Here is a 23,198-nt window from a genome sequence, read left to right as displayed (position 1 = left end):
GAACAACCAGATGGGAGGTAAGTAAGGAGAGAAGTGACTTAACACATTCAGCCAACTACCTCTAGCAAATACATACAGAACCCTTTGCCCAGTGACAGCAGAATACACATTCTTCTCAAGTGCACATGGGACATTGGCCAGGATAGACCATGTTAGGCCACCAAAAAACTTTGTAGGTTAAGAAAGACAGATGTTGTATCCTCTCTGAACATATTGGGATGAGGTTAGAAATCAGTAACAAAAGGAAGCCTGGAAATTTGACAGATGTGTGGAAATTAAACAGTACACTTTTAAACAACCAACGGATGAAAGAAGAAATCACAAGGGAAATTAGAAAATAGAGATGAATGAAATTGAAAAAAAATTCCCAAACTTAAGGGAACCAGCAAAAATGGTGCTGAGGGAGAATTCTACAGCTTTGAATGCTTATATTAAGAAACAAGAAAGATCTCAAAACAGCAACCTACTTTACAACTTAAAGAACTAGAAAAATAAGGACCAACTAAACCCAAAGAAAATAATACAGATTAGAACAGAGAAAAACTAAATAAAGAATGGAAAAGCAATATAGAAAATAATGAAGCCAAGAGTTGGATTTTCACAAAGATCAAAAAATTCACAAACCTTTAGCTAGATGGACCGAGAAGAAGGGGGAGGGAAAGGAGGAGGAGGACAGGAGGTGTGAGAGGCTGAAATTACTACAATCAGAAATGAAAGTGAGGACATTACTACCAATTCTACAGAAATAAAAAGGATTTTAAGACATTACAGTGAACAGTTGTACACCAATAAATTGGAAAACCTAGATGCAGTGGGCCAATTCCTAGACACAGAACCTACCATGACGAAATCATGGAGAAATGGACAATCTCAATAACCTATAACGAAGGTGATAGAATCAGCAATTTTTAAGAAAAGCCCTGGACCTGATGTCTTCACTGGCAAATTCTACCAAACATTTAAAGAACTAATATATACACTTCTCAACTGTTCCAAAGATATGAAGAAAAGGGAACACTTCCTAACTCATTCTATGAGGCCAGCATTACCCTGATATGAAAGCCAGACAAGATACTATGAAAAAATAAAACTTACTTATAAATACTGATGTAAAAAATCCTCCACAAAATACTACCAGACAAATTCAGCAGCATATTAAAAGGATTATACATCATGACCAAGTAGGATTTGCTCCTGGACTGCAAGAATGGTTCAACATGCAAAAATAAATCAGTGTTATGAACCACGTAACAGAGTGAAGGAAAGAAACATGCGTGATAACCTCAACTGTTACAGAAAAAGTGTTTGACAAAATGCAACACCATTTCATGATGTGAAAAAACTCTGTAAACTAGAAATAGAAGGAAAGTATCTTCACATAATAAAATCCATGTATCAAAACCCACAGCAGACATCATACTCAGTGGTAAAAGACCGAAAGCTTTCCCCCTAAGATCAGGAACAAGCAAGAATGTCTGCTTTCATGACTTCAGTTCAACACAGTACTGGAAGTTCTAGCCAGAGCAGTTGGGCAAGAAATAGAAATAAAACACATCCAAATTGGAAAGGAAGGAGTCATCTCTGTTTTTATCTGATATGATATGTAGAAAACCCTAAAGATTCCACACAAAAGAAAAAACTGTTAGAACTAATAAATGAATTCAACAAAGTAATAGGATGCAAAGTCAACAGACAAAAATTATTTTCATTTCTATATACAGTGAACAATCTATAAAGGAAATTACAAAAACAATCCAATTTACAATAGCATCAAAAAGAATAAAACAATTAGGAACTGGCTTAACTAAGGAGGTGAAAGACTTGTATAATGAAAACTACAAAACATTGCTGAAAGATGCTAGAGGTAACACATATGAATGGGAACACGTACCATGTTTACAAGTTACAAGACTTAATATTATTAAGACATCAGTATTGCCCAAAGCAGTCTATAGATTCCATGCAGTTCATATCAAAATCCCAATGATGGTTTTTGTGGAAATTTTTAAAAATCCTAAAATTCTTATGGTGTATCAAGAGACCCCAAATAACCAAAACAACACTGAAAGAGAAGAACAAAACTGGAGAACTCATAGTTCCCAATTTCAAAACTTAACTGCAAAGGTATAGTAATCAAATAAGGTAGTACTAGCATAAAGACAGACATATATACTGATGGAATAAAATAGGAAGCCGAAAAATAAACCCTCACATATATGGTCAAGTGATTTTTGTCAGTAATGCCAAGACCATTCAATGGGGAAGGGACAGTCTTTTCAACAAATGGTACTAGGGAAACGGAATATCCACATGCAAGAGTTGGACCTTTACCTAATACCATATACAAAGATTAAGACAGAATGGATCAAGGGCCTAAATATAAGAGCTAAAACAGTAAAACTCTTAGAAGAAAACTTAGGGCAAAGCTTCATGACATTAGATTCGCAATGATTTCTTATAATGACCCAAAAGGCACAGGTAACAAAAGAAGACAGACAAATTGGACTGAGTGAAAAAATGTTGAGTTTGTGCATCAAAAGACACTGTGAACATAGTAAAGAGGCAGCCTTCAGAGTGGAAGAAGGTATTTACAAATCATATTTCTGATAAGGGATTAATATCCAAAATATATAGGGAACTCCTATAACTCAGCAATGAACCCCAACTAAAATATGGTCAAAGGACTTGAATAGACAGTTCTCCAAAGAACATATGCGAATGGCCAGTAAGCACATGAAAATATACTCAATATCACTAATCTATAGGGAAATACACATCAAAACTACAATGAGATACCACCTCACACTCACTAGGGTGGCCATTGTCAGGAAAATCAGAAAACAAAAGATTTGGTGAGGATATGGAGACACTGGAACCCTGTTGGTGGAGATGTGAAATTGTGCAGCCGTTGCTGAAACAGTGTTTTCTTTAAAGTGTTTTAAGGAACTTATTCTTGAAAAAAACTAAAAATACAATTACCTTATGATCTAGTAATTGTACTTCTGAGTCTATATACCCAAAAGACTTGAAAGCAGAGTCTTAAAAAAGGACATTTATACACCCATTTTCATAGTAGCGTTACTCACCGTGGATAAAATGTGGAAGCAACACAGATGCTCATCAATAAGGCACCTACTATAAAGTTTGCTAAAATTATATTGTTTAGGATATTGGCTACATAAAATATAGAAACAGAATCTAGAAGTCATAAATATGTTAACAAGGGTAATGATATTTGGGATAAGATGCAATGTCATCTTAATATTGTCTTAATATTGTGTGTGGAACTTTAAAAAGGTAATATTGAAAAACAATTAGCAATCCCTGGGTAATTTCTTTTCATACTTTCAGGCCAAGTAAATCATCACGGTAAATATCTTTCATGAGTTGTATTTTTACGCATAATACAACATGAGCACAGATGTTTTATAAAATAGCAGTGGTGAAAAGACCGTTGTACGTCTGATGACAGTTCAGCCAAGGAGGTGAAATGGTGCCAACAGTGTAGAGACCTATGTCTGCTGCTGGGGCCCTTCCACGTTTTTAGCCTCATTTTTTCCTATACGCTGACACCGACTTGACAGGAGCTTTCTAAACAACCTCCTCTTGGTTCTCAGTGAACTTAATTCGTATTCTGACCATTGTGAACACACAGTACAACTTAAAAATATGCAAACCCAACTTCACAATACTGAAAATTAGTTGGATAGAATTACCACTGATTACCAAGTTAATTTTTTCTCATGGAATCACGTTACAGGATAGATTTATACTACTAATAAAAGCATCTTTCTGTACTGCAAAAAAGAATGTAGGAAGTTTTGGAAACTACTTTGGTGGTGGGAGGTAGTGAGGAAAAAGAGAGTATGAGCTTGTCTTTTAAAAGTGATAATGACTTTTAATTTAATTTTGCTAAAACACTTTGCCTCAGGGCTTGGCCCTAGAAATATTGGGTTTCTCCTTGGAGTAGGTTTAGAGAACAGCACAGTACTTATTCCAGCCCTGATGGTTTCTTTATTCTCAGGAAAGCCTCTTTCTCCTCTGGATCATGATTTTCTCAAATATGTAATGAAAAATTTTGATTCTAAGTTTCTTTCTGGATTAAAACTGTATGAAATATCTGCCAATTTTAAGAAGGCCAAATATTTTTTGAGAGGAAGGGGAAATTTTGTAATAAGAATTTGTACCTGAAATCAACTCCTAGTTTGCTGCTACTGTAAGCGTACAATAATGACCTCACTAGTGTATTCTAAAGCCATGCAGTGAGGGAATTCCTTCTACCCATCGAGGAGAAATTGTGGCTTTAGAGTTCCGCCTCAGGAGTGACAGATTCAGAAGAGCCAGAAGCTGCACAGCTCTGTCTTTCCCAGGCCAGGCCTGGGGCATACCAGCAGGTGGTAGTTACAAGCACAGCTGCATCCTGGGAAGGTGACCTTCCCCTGCCCTCCACAGACCACCCACCCCAGGATGGAATGTGTTCCAGACTCAGGTAAGCCAGGTGTGCAGTAGGCCAGGGCAGTGGGCAGAGGGGGAGGGGAGGATGTTGCTTGCACACCTTTCCTAAAAGACAGGCCACTCAGCTTGCAGTGTGCCCTTGGCCCAGCAGCTGTGCTGGAAGGAAGTTCAAACTCAAATGTTGGTCTGTAAGCATATATCAGACCCCTAGGTGTGCATTTCATCTACCAAGTGTCCCAGAAGAGCAGGCTGCTGACAAGTTGTTTTTCCTCTAGCAAGTAACAGTGATACCCAACTAGACAAAAGACAACAGTGCAGAGTGCTCCTCTGAATAGAATATCCTTTACAGTGTAGATACCTTCTCCTTAAAGTTTCTCTTTATCACATCTCATTTTTTGAAGACTAGAAAGAACCTTTTAGTCTAACTGAAGATAAGCCCTTTTGTAGCTTAATTCAGGCAATTTTGAAATTCTTTCCTAGATGAAACATCAGTTTCCTATTGAAACATTTCTGTAAAGTGATTTTAAAGTAGCAAAAGAAACATCTATATAGAAGGATGAGGAGAATTTCTGTGACCATTTGAATAAAATGATGTCCTAATGAGACAGACAAAAAAAAAGTCTTCACCAAAGTTTACAAGCAAAAGAGAACTCTATTCTCAGCAGCTTAAGGAGCAACACTAAATGAGGAGATCAGAGAGGAAAAAACAAAATTCTAGGGGAAAATATGAAGAGGTGATTGAATTGACTGTGAGGCTTAGACTGTTAGAAAATAGGAAATCGTGGTGAGACAGTAAGACTGTTCAGCACAGTGAGAGCCTTAGACCCAGATCTGAGGTCTCAGAATGCACCACAGTGAGCCTAACAAGAGAGGCTTGGCTCCTGCAGGCCACAAGGGTTCTTCATATAACTGCCAGACTGTTAGAGAAGTTTTTCAGTTTCTGTTTGTTTTATGAGAAACTGCCAAAATGGTGTTTCTAAAATTAAACAGAAAGCTCCAATGAAATAGAAAATCAAAAGTTGTCAGCTGTGGACAGAGAATATGAGAATAGTGTAAAAATATATCTGATTTACTTTGAGCTTATTTTCTTGGGACTGATGAAGAAGTGAATTTGTCCTTGAACCACATTTATAGTTTCTGAATAACTGAATTAGTATGTTTCACCCAGAATTATCTTAACAATCTTTAAATAAAATATCTTTGTGCCCTTTGGTGAAGAATAAAGTTCTTACGGAATCTTTTTCTTTTCTTAATGGAAGAGAGATCAGAAAAGCAATGTTTGGCCCATGACCAATTTTCACCTCCCTCCACTAGAGACAGTTTCTCCAGAGTCCTCAGTGAAGGAGATGGCCAGTGAGAGAAGTCAGTGTGGGATAAGAGAAAGCACATGGGATTTAGAATCTAATAAACTCAGGTTCAAGTTCAAGCTTTCCTGTTAACAAGCTGTGAAACTTGGGCATGTTGCTTGCTATCTCTCAACTTTGATATATTAATCTGTAAAAGTTAAATGTGATGACACAAGGAAAATGCTTAAGTACCTGGCATAGTAGAAAAACCTAATGTTAGTTTTCATCCTTTTTTCTCTGCCCCCATCAAATAAGCATGGCTCATAATTTAGCCTTTTCTTAATGTCTTAAGGTTGTCATTTTGAACATAAATAGTTATGCTAATTTGTAGTAAATAATAATTTCAAGGAAAATGAAAATGAGTCTTACCTTGCAGTGCCTTTGCTCTGTTATGCCTGTTTTCTCTTGTGCTTCCAGATTTAGTGTCACATTTTGCTGCTGCCTGCCTCTAAAATGGTCACTACTTTTATACTGTTCTTTCTGCTCTACTATAAACCAATAAACCACAGCTTGTTATAGTTATTTGTAAAATCAGAATCTACAGAGTCTGAATGACCCTTAGAGTGAGCAGAGCACCACTCTGATCCCTTGACCATGCACATAGTAGATACTCAAATGTTAGATGAGCAGGTGAGTGAATAAGTGGCATTAACTTTGGTATCTCAGAAGTCGTTTTGGTTTCTTCATGGTTCTCAACTATACTTTTAGAAGATGTAATTACTGGATGAAATATTTCTGGATAAGTATAAGATTGCTACATGCACATGTATAGTGTTCTATTTGAAATACTTAATGATGATATCAGTACTAGGTTTTTGAAAAAAGAGGAATATGAAAATTTGTGATGTATGAAAAACCCTCACATACCCAGAAATGTTTCTCATATTCTTACTGTAGTTTGTAGAAGAAAAAGAAAGTTGCATCTGTTAATTTTAAAATGTGGCCAATTGAACACACAAGTTAAACTCTCTCTGTCTGGAGGCCCCTCACTAATATTATAGTAAACAGATAAATAGGTAAAGTCCTGACCCCTCAAAGACAAAGAGAATGGGAGGGAAAGGAAAGCAAATAATTTTTAATCTGGAAAGAAGATGATTAAAAGATAGTTGCCTAGAAGTTAAAACCTAAATTAGCAGGAAGAGAAATACCAGAAGAAAATCTGTGCCATCAAACCCCCGAAGGCTCAAGAGTTAGGGTTCCCAGCTGTCTCAGAAAATGAGAGTACAAGTGGGACTGGAAAGAGGAGAATTGGTTGAAAGTCTAAATAGGAGGCAGTTTAGATTTCCTAGATCCCATCTGCTGTGTATACAGCCAAGTGAATCCCACACCTCCAAAACCTGGCAGAAGACAAGTGGTTGAACCAAAGTTACTCAGGAGATGGGGACACCAGGTACTGCTATACAGAAATCATGTGAAAACAAAATGATTAAGTGAAAATCTGTTCCTTAAATAGTGAGACACTCAACCCATTCTGTGAACCTCTGAGAAAATGAGCAGGCCATATTATATATTCATGTATTATATATTATATATTATATATATTATATAAGGCTTAGAGGATATAGGATTACATTATTGTGAAACTGTCTCAGGAGAATAGACCTATAAATATTGACCGCTGGGATTCCCCAGTGGGAAAGCCAGGTCTCTGTCATCCAGATTGAAGCCCCTCAACACAGAGTTTGTGTCCAGCTTGTGATTGGATCAATAGTGTGAGACACTGTTTAATCCATCAATGCATCAATCTATGTATGAACAGAAGCCCCCAGATTACCACATATTTGAGGAAAGCCTACAACCTGAAATACAAAGAAAGAACTCTAAGGAAACAAAGACCATGCAGGAAACAGAAGAAAACCTTTAAAAAGTATAATTTCACAGAGATGAGAAAATAACTGCATCCATGAAGCAAAAATAAGATTCTATAAAAGCAAAACATACAAGGAACCAAAAAGAACTCCTGAGAACTAAAAATGTAATTGGTGAAGTGAGAAATTCAGCAGAAGGACTGGAAAATAAAGTTAAGGAATTCACCTAAGAAGTAGGACAAAATAAAAAGAGATGAAAAGCAGAAAAATATACGAGAAAATTCGAGACTCAGTGCAGGATCAAAGTCCAACAGAGAAGATAAATGAGAGGAAATTAGCAAAGAAGTAATACAAGACATACTTTCAGAAGTGAAGCACATGACTTTCAGATTGCACAAAAAAGGAAGGAAGAACCTATACAAAGACACAAGAAATCAAGGGTAAGAATTTCCTAAAAGTTTCCAGAGAGGAAAAAACAGGCCATGTATAAAAACATTAGGAATTAGATTGGACTTCTTGAGAACAGTGCTTAAAGTAGAAGACAGTGGAGCAGTCCTTCAAAATGCTAAAGGAAAATTAGTTCCAATCAAGAATTCTATATCCAGCCAAACTGCCAGTCAAGTATGAGGATGGAATGAAGATATTTTCAGACACACAAGGTCTCATGCTCCCCTTCTTCAGAAGTTGGAATATGCCCTGCAACAAAACGAGAGGATTCCATGGGAAGAAGATGAAGACACGGAATCCAAGAAATAAAGGAATCTAACTCAAGAGATGGGTAGAAGGGATTTCTTAGGCTGAAGACAAAGGGCATCTCAAAATGAGAGCTGTGTGGTAGGCCTAGGGAGCAGCCAGTCCAGGTTAGAGCAGGGGGATGGTGGTTTCAGGAAGGATGTCTCCACTGGGGGAGAAGAAGAATCAACAATCCCTGGGGTGTTTGAACTTGAGAGGAAATTCCACTTGAACCGGAAAGATTGACAATGAGTTAATGATACATAAATAGGAAATTCAACATACGAAGAAAGTTATCTGAGTGAAATCAAAAATGTGTACAAGAAGGTAAATATAATCATCATTTACAAATAGCTCAATTGTGAATAATGACACTTGTATAGCCATAGTGGAAGAAACAATATTACGCTGTCAGTAGTGCTGTGGACCGATGTTCCGGTTCTCCCCCTCTTTCCAGATACATAGTAGGATGATGTTTCTTGGCTCCCTTGTGGTTGAGCCTGGACTATGTGATTGGTTTTGGCCAATTAGTTGTGAGCAAAAGTGGCATGTGTCATTTCCAGGTAACACATTTGATGTTGACGCAAGACCCTCCAGAGATATTTTTTTCCTCTCCGCCACTGTGACCTGCAGTGCTCTGTACTGTTCAATACACTAGCCACTATTTTAGTTAAAATTAAAGGTAAAACTTCAATCCCAAAGCACACTAACTACGTTTGAAATGCTCGATGGCCACATGTGACTAGTACAGACATGGAAGAGTGTAGATTGAAACGTTTCAATCATCTTAGAAAGTTCTGTTGGGCAGTGTTGCTTTAGATGGTGGTTGCTGTGTCACCTGGACCCTGGAGTAAGGACAGCAGGAGCCCCAGCCAGTCTGAGATGGACATGTCATTTGAATGAAAAAACAAAGCTTTACTGTTCGAAGCCACTGCAGTTTTTGAGGAATTTTTCACTGCAGCATAACCTAGCTCATCCTGACTTATATAGAAATCCTGGATTCAGACTCCACTCCTAATGCTACCATCTATATTGCGACAGGCTAGGTGATGCTAGTCACAACTCGAGGAAGCTCTTTGTCGGCTTTATAACTACTGTACAGCCTCAAAGGAACTCTCATTAATTAATTGGAGCACATACCACAGAAAGAGTCTACTATAATTACTTTGGCTAAGGAATGGCTCAGTGGTCAGAGATAACTTAACAGTCAACAATCTTAAAACAAGGCTTTTCTCAAAAAAGTGACTTTCATGGAATGTCTAAATGAACAACAACAAAAAAGAATGGAGGAAGTATTTGCTTCTGTTCATAAAGATCCTCCTTTTGAATCCAGCTGATCATTTATTCCTGTCTTTTGATAGAACTGTCACAGGTAAAGAGTGAGAATGAGGCAAAGGCTGATTGGTAGTAAGTACATTTGTGAAGTGTAAAAATTTACCAAGTGATTTCCCATTCATCATCTTACGAGAATTTCACAGTGATCCTAGCAAGTAGGCAGATACGGAAACCAGAGCCTGACATTTACTCCAGGTAATAGTAGGAATCGTAGTACAAGTAGCAACTGCATAGCATATGGCACTTCTGTGGGACTTACCTATGTGCTGGACATTGTTCTAAGAATTTACATACGTTGATTCGTTAGACACTGCGATTATCCTCATTTTACAGTTGAGGAAACTGAGACACAGGTTAAAGAACACATCTAAGATTATTATATAACTGCAGAGTCAGAACCCAAGCCCAGGCTCTGGCTCCTTGTCCGAATTTTAACAACCACATTACTTCCTGTAAACCATAAACAAACAGACCTCAGTATAATCCTTTGTATTAGGAAAAAAACTATTTTACCGTTGTGTAGTAAGAAATGCAAATTGTATCCTAATAGATGAATTTGAATTAGATATTTTAAAAATTCAGTTTAACAAGAACTAGTACCATCAGTTTACCAATTAGTTCATTTCCTGAGTTTATACAGATTGTAATATACTTTGTTCAATTGAATAAATATTACTTAATTGAGTGCTCATTATATGCCTAGACATGAGCTAAGCATTTTAATCTTCACAAGAACTGTATGTTATAGGTAACGTCATTATCCTTGTTTTATAAACAGAAAAATTGAAGCTTGGAAGTAGCAACCTGCCCAAGGTCACCCAGCTAGCAGGGCAAAGCTGAGATTTGAACTCAGCAATCTGACTTTAGAATTGGTCCAACACTTAGACATTCCAATAGCCACTCTAGAATTTCAAAATTATTTATGATTCCAGAAATTTTCCATATCATCTCTGTTCATTTTTGGTGGTTTTACTAAAATATAATTACCGTATTCTTTTCCATCTAGGTTTATGTTCCAGATGAAAATAATGCTATTTTGGGAAGAAATACAAATAAGCAAGTTTTTGAAGGCTTGACAACTGGACTTCTCAAAGTCAGTGCTGTGGTTTTTGGCTGCCTGATTGCCAATCGACCAGATGGAAACAGCCGGCCAACTACACCAAAAATATCAACACAGGAAATGAAAAACAAACCCTCACAAGGTGATGCTTTTAACAGTCGAGTTCAGGACCTCATCAGGTAAATTACTAAATTTCTTAAAATTTTCTTTTTTGCTAAAAAAATTTAATTAAAATAATTTAAATCTCAGGTCCCATGTGATGGCAGTGATTCTCACAACACCATCCGCAAATTCCTGGTAGAAAATACACCATTTTGTAGAGAGAAAGAAAATCCTGTTAATGAAAAGCAATATGGCTAGAACTCATCTGTTATTCTTGTATTTATATATTTGATATTAGAACATGTAGTATTCAAGCTTTTATACTTTTTTGCTATCACCGCTTTCCAACTCAAAGAATTTCTAAGAATTACCCTATTTCAGGTGATCTCTGGTTATAAATTTGGTTCAGATTTAAAACAATAATAATAGCTGTCATTTGTGGGCACCCATCATGTGTAAGGTATTGTAGTAGAGGCTTTACATCCATGTAAGTGTAGGATTTCTAGTTCAGACTTTGTAGGTGAGGAAATTGCTCAGAGAGGTTAAGTTCTTTGCCCAGGGTTATAATAAATAAGTTTAAAAGTTAGGTAGGAGAGTTGAGACTGGAACTCAGGTCTAGCTGGACTCCCGATACTTGTATGTTTTCCCCTACACAAGTGTGGCGATTCCTGACACCTGTTCAAGGTCAACCCTACTCCCTTCTAAGGTCACCTTTTCTCCAGGGAAATTTATTCCTACTTTGACATCTGAATTCTTTTCCCCTTATGAATCTGGAAGCAGGTAGGGCATTTAATTTTCCAACAGGGTTCCATCTGGTGTTAATCAATTACCTGTCCCCCTCCATCAGAAACTCCTCTGTGATCTGCACTGATCTCTGGCTTCTGAAACACATGCAATTTGTTACTCTCTGAAGCTTATGTAGGTTAATAGGAGAAAGAGAATGCCCTCTTCTGCATTTGCTTCTTTCACAGTTCATAAATTTCCTCTGCTCTCTTGCAGTGCTTTCTTAGAAACAGTTGTTTCATTCAGTATCTTTCTTACCCTTGATTACTCTGTTAACTTATCCCTTCCATCTGCCTGCCTCTCTCCCCAAGCATATTTATTGCTGGAGAGTACTAGGCCCTTTGGGTCCACGACCATTTATCATGCGGCACTTGACTTTTACCCTCCCTGGCCTTTCTTCAGTTGCTTGATCCCATTCAATTTCCCTGTGTCCTCTTGGTTGCTGTGGAACCCGGCCCTCTCTGCTGATGAATGCCGTTCTGTCACAGCGTGCTCCCTCGGGCTGCCGTGTGACGCAGCAGCAGCCCTGCCTTCTTGTCGTCCAGACAGCTTAGCCACATGCCTCAGCTGCGATGAGGCGGAAGGCCCAGCCACATGCTTCAGTGCAATTCCAGTGGGCCTTCCAGACATTTGTACGTATATTGTTTTAGTTACCAGATCCTTCATAAAGGAAAAAGATATTGGGGGGAAAAATAGTAGCCAAACCAAATAACTCATGTGACTTATAAAGGATGACTGACAACTACAACCCTTGAGAACAACACCATGCCACTCCTCATCTGACTTGAACCACTTTTGGTGAATATTGTTTTCTTATCGATAATCAGTTGTTAGCTGGCTTGACGATTCCCATCTGTAGAACCACAAACCTTATCTCAAATCTGCCTAATGAAGCAAACAGAGCATGCTTACTTATGTCCATGCTTTCTTTCTCACCTTCTCAGACGTGAACTGACAGGAAATCTCACTCTACTCCCTGCTACAACCTGAGCGTGTTTGTCAGTTCACATCTCTAGTGGTGGAAAGTTGGGTGGAAAGAGTCCCAGCACGGTCTCTGGCTCTCCTCTGTACTCCTGAGGCAGAACTGGAGCAGGGCACATCGCCCTGACATGTGTCCCTTCCTTCTCCTCACCTGGCCCAGAAGAGGCAGAAGAGTGTGTAGCTGAGATGAAGTAATGGCAGTGTTTATTCTCATTGTTCTACATGGTTCAGGCAAGTTTCTAGACGTAGGGGGTCCTTGGAACTATTTATCAGTTCAGAGTATGGTCTCCTGTACTCACCTTGTGTCAGACACTCCACAAGGACCTGGGATACAAAAACAAATAAAAAGCTCTTTAACAGAATATCCAAATAATATTGTTTGGCTATTAAACTTTGGCATTTTTTTCGATAAGATGAAAATATTGGCAGTTTCAAGCATTTAGCATAGTTCTAGGAAAGCAATATTAGAATAGTAGGATACAAAAGCAATGTAATAACACTAGGATAGAAGCAAATTGTGATTTAAAAAATTTGAAATCCGCTCAGGAAATAAACCAACCCTGAAGCTCTGCTCTTTTTCAGCTTTACTGAGATAAAGGTGACATAAAACATTGTGTAAACTGAAGGTGTACAAGGTGATGATTTGATTGATACACACGTATTGCAAAATGATTACCACAATAATGTTAGTTAACACTTGCATCACCTGGCATAATCACCTTTTGTGTGTGTTGAAACATTTAAGAGCTACTTTCTTAGCAACTTTCAAGTATGTAATACATATTGTTGTCTGTAGTCACCACGCTGTATGTTACATGCCCAGAACTTATTCACCTTTTAAATGGAAGTTTGTACCCTTTGACCAGCATCTCCCCATTTTCCCCACCCTCCAGCCTCTGGAAACCACCATCCTACTCTGTTTCTGTGAGTTCAGTTTTTTAGATTCCTCAAAGAAGTGAGAACATACAGTATTTGTCCTTTCCTGTCTGACTTATTTCACTTAACATGATTCCTTCAGAGGCCATCCATATTGTCACAAATGGCAGGATTCCCTTATTTTTTGTGGTTAAATAATACTCCATTGTATATCTACCACATTTTATTTATCCCCCATCTGTTGGTAGACACTTAGGTTGTTTCCACGTCTGAGCTATTCTGGATAGTGCTGCAGTGAACATGGTAGTGCAGGTGTCTCTTCAAGATAATGATTCATTTCCTTCAGATGTGTACCCAGAAGTGGAATTGATGGATCATAATGTAGTTCTGTTTTTAATTTTTTGAGGAACCTCCATACTGTTTTCCACAGTGACTATGTGAAGGTATTTTACCACCAACAGTATACAAGGGTTCCCTTTTCTCTCCACATCCTAGAACATTATCTCTTTTTTTTTTTTTTTTTTTTTTTCAGTAAGTCATTCTTAACAAGTGTGAGGTGGTATCTCATTGTGGTCTCTGATTTGCATTTCCCTGATAATTAGTGATGTCAGACATCTTTGCCTGCACCTGTTGGTCATTTTTATGTGTTCTTTGGAAAAATGTCTATTCAAGTCCTTTGCCCATTTTTAATTGGATTATTTGCATTTTTACTATTGAATTGTAGCAGTTCCTTATTTTGGGGATATTACCTCCTTATCTAGTGTATGGTTTGCAAATATTTTCTCCCATTCTGCAGGTTGCCTTTTCATTTTGTTGATTATTTCGTTTGCTCTGCAGAACCTTTTATGTTTGAAGTCACCTCACTTGTTTATTTTGCTTCTGTTGCTTGTTCTTTTGGTATCATATCCAAAAAATATTGCAAAGACCAATGTCAAGGAGTTTTTTCTCCTATGCTTTCTTCTAGGAGTTTTATGGTTTCCAGTTTTACATCTAAGTCTTTAATGTATTTTGAGTTCTTTTTGGGAAATGGTGTAAGACAGGGGTCCAATTTCATTCTTCTGCATGTGGTTGTGTGGTTTTCCCAGCACCATTTATTGAGGAGACTGTCCTTTCCCCAGTGAGTATTCTTGGCTCATTTATCAAATATTTGTGGACCAGATATGTATGGATTTACTCCCAGGCTCTCAATCCTGTTCCATTGGTCTGTGTATCTGTTGTCATGCCAGTACCCTACATTTTGATTGCTGTAGCTTCATAATATAGTTTGAAATCAGGAAGTGTGATGCCTCCAGCTTTGTTGTTCTTTTATAGAATTGCTTTGGTTATTCATGGACTTTTGCTGAAACACAATTCTTTTCAGCATGTTCAATTAGAAATTTGTATCTGTCTCCCAAAACAGAGAAATCAAACTGAGCAACCAAGATGCAAATATTGTGAGTCCAAGTCACTGATACCAGCCTCATGGAGTCAAAAGTTATCAAACATAAGGCACTTATTTAAGGAGAAGTTATAAAACTGTACTTTAGCCTAGCATTTTCCTAGCTGCTTAGGATGTACCACAGGCACCTCAGGCTTCACAAATTCAAGACAGAACACATCATCTTTCCATCCAAAGGAGTGACTTTTCCTGTGTCCTCTGTCCTTGTCTGCAGCACCAGTATCCGATTCAGTTCCTTAGCCAGCAATCTGAGCATTATCAAAGACTCTCACAGTCCTTTACCAAACCAATGCCCAATTAAATCTTTAGTACTTATTCATTATGCCTTATAAATATCTCTCAGATTTATTACCTTTACTCCATTGCTGCTTCTTTAATTTAACAGTTGAGGCTCTTGCAAAAGCAGATAGCCTGCCTCTCTCCCCATTCCCCTATTTAAAATAACCTCTTTTCCTAATTATAAAAGTATTTATGCTCAATGAGAAAAATAATTCCAAAAGCACAGAAGAGCACAATGGATTTTTTTTTGAATACACAAAAATTATCTCTAATCCGACCTCCCAAAGATAATCACTGGTTTTGTTTTGGTTTTAGTATACATATATGTGGTTATTTAATTTAAAATATTGCAATACTTATACACAGTGTTTGGTCATGCATGTTTTAAATTCCTTTTTTCCAAATCAGCAGAAATTTGCAAATTAATTTTTACTGGCTTTTCAAGAATTTAATTATATAGCAGTGATTTGCTTCAGGTAACCTACTGTATAATCTCACTTATATGTAGAATCTAAAAAAAAAAAAAACCCAAACTCATAGAAACACAGAGTAGACTGGTTGTTGCCAGGGGCTCAAGGTTAGGGAAATGGGTGAAGGTGATCAAAGGGTACAGATTCCACCTATAAGATGAATAAGTTCTAGGGATATACTGTACAGCATGGTGACTATAGTCAACAATACCGTATTGTATATTTGAAAGTTGCTAAAAGTGTAGGACTTTGAAGTTCTCAACAGATACACACAAAAAGTTCTATGTGAGTAATAGAAGTGGTAAACTTACTGTAGTAATAACTTTGCAATATATGCATGAATCACATCATCACATTGTGTACCTTAAACTTACACAATGTTATAAATCAACTACATCTCAGTAAACCTGGGGTGGTGGGGAATAACATTAACCCTTCATCTTACAGGTTGCAAATGCTTTTTCTGTCATTATTGCCTTTTTCAATATTTAAGTTTTCTGTTATTTTAAGATGAAGTATATCAGCATGCTCCTAACAAAATTATCAACACCTGTGAACCAGCTTGACAACATTTTTCAGCAGCTGGTGACATTCTTCTGCATTGTCTTAGTTTTTTTTTTTTTTTCTTATTGGTAAGAAACCATATGTTGCAGATACAGCTAACTCCCCATCTCTTACTCTCTCTCCCGTTACTCTCTCTCAAGAGGTGAATCACTATATTAGAGTGTGTATATAGTTCCCACATATTTTTATAAAATTTTTATATATGTATATATGTAAATATATAAATATACTTGCATATATAAGTTTTGTATGTGTGTATATTTTATGTATATTATATATATATATATCCATAACAACATAGACTACTTTCTATTTTTTGTGTATATTTAAAATTGCATAAATGCTAACATACTTGTCACATTCCATTTTCATGTAACATGTTGAGATTTATTTTGATGCATATAGATCTGATTGATTCATTTTAACTGCTCTACAGACTAAGTGAATAAATTCCCCAGTTTTTTAATTCATTTTCTCTCTGAGGGCAATAATTTTTACTTTTTCACTATTTCAATGATATAGTGAATATCCATATAGAAGTCTTCTTTTGTACCTGTGTGGGAGTTTCTCAAGTTTATATACCTATAGTAGAAATTTATGAATGCTGTGATAAATGCATGTTGAACTTTACCAGGTAACAAACACCAAATAGTTTCCCAAAGTAATTATACAGGTTTCACTTTCCATCAACAAATAATGGGAGATCCATTTCCTTATCAATGTTTTATCTTAACACACTAATTTTTGTCCATCTGATATTTATAAAATTGTATTTTGTGTTGTCTTTTTCATTTACATGGTGCTTATGACTCATAAGTGTGCACATGTGCATTTTTAGAATACCACTATTATTACTACTGGTAATAATAAAACTAATAAGATGTATCAAGTTCTTTGCATGTATTAGTTTATCAGTCATTTATTACAAGAACCTTATACTAATTCTCCCTATTACATTAAAAAGGAAACAGACCCAGAAGAGCCAAGTAATTTGCCCAAGGTCATGCAGTAACTTGTGGGGCTTAGGGTTCAATATGTCAGTGTATCATTTTCCTTCATTATAAGAGAACAGGGCTAGTGGCCATCATTTCATACTTCCCAATTTTAAAACTATAGTAGACGCTCAAAAAGCCAGGAGAATACATTTCCTAATGTAAAAAAAGAAATGGGACATTATTTTATACCTTGTACCTAGTCGACTTAGAAGAGGCTCCAAACATGAATTACTCATCAGATTCTCCTTCCTTTTACAAAATGGTGTCTTAGTAAGTGAACAGTGACAGGGATTTTAGTGCACTTATGAACAGAAGCATCAATTCCTTTGCACATATTGCTGAAAGTTTGTGTGTTGATTTTCAGAACTGCTGTATTCAAACTCCTGTGCTTTTCACACATGTAAACGCAGTAGCACTGAACTGGTGTAAAATCTTTAAATTAATGCTGATTTATCTGAAAAGTTATTTATATTCTTAAAATATTTGTAATGATTACTGCTTTGTAGACTAATGGAAGAGCTGCTATTATTGGTCCAGTTTAATCAACTGCTCTGGAAAACTGTTCAATGGACTGAAAAGATGAAAGTGACTTCCTGGATGTTATTATCAGCTCTCAGAGCTGGTATTTTTCATAACAGAAGGCAGTTAGATTCTCACTGTGTGTTATACTCTTAATGGTGACAGTTTTAAAAAATAGAGAATCTACAGTTGGTGTTACACATTTATGCCGTAACAGGAGTATCTGGGTAACATTATCTTCTGAATCCCTGCATTCTGATGACTTTAACTCCCTACTACTTTAAAGGAGTACTGCTTTTCAAGAGTATAGAGATCATTATAAATCATTTCAACTATTGTCAGACTCTCTAGACCAGTGAAAATGATCAGATAATCATTTTTGTTCATCTTTCTTGAAAAATAGCATCAGAATACAAAAGAAGAAAGAGAATCACTTACAGAAATAGCCAATTATTCAGGATTGTCTAAAGAAATTGTTACTTAAGGTGCTTTACTTAGACTTGTGTTTGCTTGTTTGAGAGATCTAAGCCTGTGCTTGGTAAAATTTATCTTTGAAGGTGAAGATGTTGCCAGGATCTGCAGACTGTTAACACACATTTCTCCCCACATCTAGCTACGTGGTGAACATAGGTCTGGTCGACAAGCTCTGTGGCTGCTTCCTCTCGGTGCAGGGCCCAGTGGATGACAGTCCCAGGATGGCCGCGTTCCTGCAGCACGCCGCGGGACTCCTGCATGGCATGTGCACACTCTGCTTCGCTGTCACCGGAAGGTAAGGTGTCTACTTGATGTCAGTCTGGGCTCCACTTTTGAAACACGTCTTGGATTTTGCTCATTTTGGACTCATTTCGTAGGGGCTCAGGTGGTCTTGGCCTCTTTTCCGCTTTGTGCTATCTCTGTGCCTATTGGCTCCCCATTTTGAGAGTTATCAGTATTTCTCATTTTCCCTGGCTTCATGCTTCTGTCAGAGCCTGGCTTTCTTGTTGGTGGCATAAACATAACTATTATCTCTACAGAAGACCTTGGAGGTCATCCAGTCCCTCTACCACTGAGATCCAGAGGCATCAAGTGATTCCCCTTGAGTCAGCGAGTCAGTGACAAAGCCTCAGCCACATCAGATCAGACTCTCAGCACCACACAGCACAGCCTCACAGTGCGCATGACCATCTTCACAAGCTTTCAGTTACAGCCCCCTAGGCTCACTCACTTTGCCCCTTGTTCCTTTTTCCGAGGTGCTTCCCTGAGTCAGAGAAGGGAGCCATCCAAGAACAGTAGCTCCCTGAAGTCGCACGTGACCCACGGGCATGATTATAGCCAGTGCGCCAGGGACTACTGCTGGCCTGGTCGGCGCTTTAAACACCCCCCGCACCCCACCCCGTGGACTGTCCTCAAGAACAGTAATTCTCTCGGAGGGCCAAAGTAAACCCCGTTTGTGATCTCTTCTCCTCCTACCAAGTAGGAACCACTTGCAGTGGTGACTCAGTGTTTCTGATAGGAATATCACATATCCCTCAGTTCAGTAAAATAATTTTCTCACAGTTAAATTCTAAACAGCATGGTATACAAATGATGTATTTTTTAGGGATTTGTCAAGAAGAAACCTAATTAAAACTAACTGACTCTTGAAGTCTGGCTACTTAAAGAAATATTATCCAGCCATATTCAATGTACACAGAATGCTAATGTCTATATTCAGAATATTTTAAAAGTAAATTTGCTTTCTAAAATGAGCTTCATCAACATGCTTTTAGCCTGTTATGCATGGGACCCCAAAACCCACCCACTCTTCCTCATTCTTACGCAGTCCCTCCACCCCCGTCACATTTCTAGGAAGACTAAGACTGAACGTCAGGGACACCGAGCATGGCTGTAGTCAGTGTTCCAGTTAGGTTTTCCCCTTCTAAAAGTGCAGACAGAGCCGACCTTCCAGAGATTCGATGAGAACTCAGGAAGTGGCTGTAGGTCTGTGACCCGAGTGAGGCTGGGCGGTACCACCCTGCCCCGAGGCTGGCGGAGAAAGGGGCTCCATCCGCGGCGTTGGCACTTGCCAGTGTGGAGGCTGCCGTGCTGCCCAGCTCGCTCCTCTTCAGTAGTCAGGCCACTCCCTGGGAGGTGTCCTCTCGCCAGGAGACCCTTCCAACACTGGCTCTTTTGTCCACACACCATTATAAACCTCCAGCATCTCAGGTCTTTGTCGCCAGTGCTCTTTCCCTGACTCCAGATGAGCACTTCCCTGTGCGGTGGCTGTGTCATTTGTGGGCTTTACCTTCACTTACAGAGTCACCTGAATCTGTGGAACTTGAAAGAAGCTTAAAAGTCATTCATAGCCTCTTGTTTTCTTGACCAAACTAACTTGAATTAGGACCCAAGATTCCTACCTTGGTGCTTCCTCCTATACACTTGACTTCATATTATTCAAAATGTAGGAGCATGCATTTTACTTATTTGAAGATTTTCTCGATTACTTATATGGAAAACAAGATCCTCTCCTCTTTACCCTACACAGTCGTGGCCTTGCCTAGTAGACACTGACTGAACACCCGCCCTGGGCCAGACACCAAGCCCAGTGCTAGCACCGCTGAGCTCGGGCAGCCCAGGGGTCAGACTTGTAAATTAACAGCAACAGCCTAGCAGCTGCAGCAGAAGAGACAGTGCACAGAGGAGGCAGCAGAGCGCTCCCAGAGGAGTTCAAGAAAGGCTTCAGTGGCCTGAATCTTAGAGGATCCACAAAGACAAGAGGAGTAAAGAATTCAGTTGAGAAAAGGGGCATAACGTGTGCACTGTGTGATGTAGCAGATGTGGTCCTGTGGCCTTTCAGGAAGTCACCTGCCAGTGGCTTCCTTTTTTCTCTGCCTGAGGATATTCTCTAGACAAGTAGCTGTTTGCTAGAGGTGCAGGGGAGTTGACACCCTCGGGAGTGACTCTCCAACAGTAAACAGGTGGATAATACCCCAGCATCCCCAGCCCTCAGTGGGACAACCCTGAGGTGTGCTCAGTACAGCCGCTCAAAGGGGCCCCACTGGTGACCTGTTCACTAACACGTACTTGATTGGCTCTTTCCCTACCCTCTTTTCCTTCTCTGCTTCCTCACACATAAACTGCTTGTACCCGTATCTTTCTTTCAGGGTCTGCTTTAGGGGCAGCCCACACCAAGAGATACGGATGGATACACTAGACATTGTCCCCCGCTCAGTTCGATGTAGCTATACAATAGGGTGACTGTGAAGAGTGACTGGAGATGAGGCATTAAATGAGCCCCAGAAATGTGGCCCTTGCAGGTAAAAGGGAGACGGGGCTTGACGAGCTGCCCTGGAGATGTGCGAGGCCACGGGACGTGTGTGAGGGAGCCCAGCAGGGTCAGGTCTCTGTTGCAGTGACCCCTCCCGAAGAGTGTGGGCACGGCTGCAGTGGCCGTGAGCTTAGAGGCAGAAGGAACAGGAAAGGGGCTCTTGAAATGCTGAGGGCCTGTGGAGACAATGGAAATAGAGAGGAGCAGGGACACTGAGGACACAGAATAAATGCAAGGGAGTTGGCATGGGGCTTGAGGCGTGGGAGGTAAAAGGATGGGGGGACTCTAGAAAGACTCTCATGTTTCTGACTTGAAACTTTTGAGTAAAGTGGTAGATGGTATAGTCTCCAAATTAGGGGATATAAGCAGTTTCCTGTAGAGGAAATGTGAGTTTGGTTCTAGACATGCCTAAGGATTATCCAAGCAGACCAAAGTGTGTGTGTTTGTGTGTGTGTGTGTGTGTGTGTGTGTGTGTATGAAGTTTATATATATAACTTAAGTTTATATATAGATGTATACATATATATACACACACATTAAATGAAGTATAATTATTTCTATGTATATATACAACTGGATTTTAAATAAATCAATGATTAACTCGGTGGTTTTAAGAATTCTCAGTCCATTTTTCCCGGTATAATTTCCTTCTCCAACCTCAATTACTCAGCAAATTTCTATTAGTAGGCCTTCCTACAAAAGCAGATTGTTCTAGGAAAAAGGTCTAGGTGGTTTTCTGAGTTAATTTATCTAAGAAATGTATCTCAGTTTCAGTGTAAGCTGCTTCTCCGAAAGAGATGAGCGGAATGATCCCTGATTGCTGTTTTCCTCTAATCCTTCGGTCTTCCAACATTTCCTGGGCACGACCCAACTAAATACAGGGAGTTTTTCCTGCCTCTTCAGATTTGTTTACCTCTAATATTTATAGACCGTTTTGTACTACTTCCCACCTCTTCATGGAAATTATATTACTAAACCCTAAACTACAGGGTCATGTTGAAAGCACTTTGTTACATGTGTTAAATGGTTTCTGCACAAGGTCATAGCCTTGTCTGGGGAGGAGGGTAGCGCGGCTGCTGTTACATTGGAGTAGTTCATGTAATTCCTGTTTGGGCTGCCGGGGGACGCCAGCCAGAGCCAGAGTGTCGAGAAGGGCTTGTCCTTAAAGCCCTTCTGTGACCAACAGGAATGAAGGACAAAGGGGAGCCAGTGAGGCCTTCAAAAATTGCCCCTTGTGAGCTGGCAGACCCTGAGATAATTACGCACACTAATCGGCAGCCCCGGACTGAGTAGACACCTTGCAGTCTGCCGGTGGTCGGCCTTTGTGGTGGTGATTATGGCAGGTCTGCCTTTGGACTACTCTCCTATTGTGCCTTTAATCTTTTCATTTTTACCTAGGTTTTCTGAAAGACAGTTTGGGTGTCAGAACTTACACTGTTAATCTCTGTTTCAACATGGGAGAGAAAAAGCACTTACTGATGATTTTTGTACCAGGCTTGGCTTTGAACAATGAACTTGCATTTTTTAAGTAAAACTGTGCTCTTCTAGCGAAAGAATTGATTTTATGTTAGGATTACTCCAGAATTTTAATGTGGAAATTGTTCACAAGCTATAATTCTTAAATCACTCCAGCGAAATTCAAAAATCTGTAGTAAGACTTTCAGAAATGCCTGTTTGGCCTTTACTGTTACCAGTTTTCCATTCTTGGTCCTATAAGAAGTAAAGAGAAAAAGGATGGTTTTCAAATCTTGAGGCAATGACTCAGCTGCCATAATTGGCTGAGGTTCACTGAGCCCTCCTCAAGGTGCTGGCTCCTTAGCTGAACTAACAGGATCAGAACAGTAATGAGGAACCATGGGTTACAGCCGACACAGGCCCTCCACTTAGTCAGCAATCACTTCTAGATACAGACGGTGCTGAGAACTATGCCAAGAGAGCCTTTCCTGGATCCACAGTGGATCCACAGTGAAATAGTTTACAGCCCTCATGACTGCAAAGAAGAGAGAGGAGCTTGTAAAACTAGCTAATTCTGATTGGTTGGAAAAGACTATTCTGAATTCTAGAATATTTTTACACAAAAATAAGTTTGTTGTCATATGTATTTGTGGTTTTCATTTTCATATCCGTAAACTACACTAACAAAATGGGTTCTAGCCAAAGTCCCTGGAA

At 38.9% G+C, this 23,198-nt stretch overlaps 1 protein-coding gene across 4 annotated transcripts in view; it reads left to right on the top strand.

Moving 5' to 3' along the window:
- SCAPER (S-phase cyclin A associated protein in the ER) overlaps positions 1 to 23,198 on the top strand; it is a 258,514-nt gene that overhangs the window by 186,025 nt on the left and 49,291 nt on the right. For all 4 annotated transcript variants that reach the window (XM_031440769.2, XM_031440770.2, XM_031440766.2 and 1 more), the window contains 2 exons: positions 10,683 to 10,915; positions 18,357 to 18,512. In XM_031440769.2, the coding sequence (XP_031296629.1) occupies positions 10,683 to 10,915; positions 18,357 to 18,512 (389 nt within the window). The remainder of the gene's footprint in view (positions 1 to 10,682; positions 10,916 to 18,356; positions 18,513 to 23,198) is intronic.

Source organism: Camelus dromedarius, chromosome 29 (assembly GCF_036321535.1).
Source record: "Camelus dromedarius isolate mCamDro1 chromosome 29, mCamDro1.pat, whole genome shotgun sequence".
NCBI lineage: Eukaryota > Metazoa > Chordata > Mammalia > Artiodactyla > Camelidae > Camelus > Camelus dromedarius.
The sequence above is the reverse complement of the archived record's forward strand: the minus strand, read 5'-3'. Positions and strand labels throughout refer to the sequence as shown.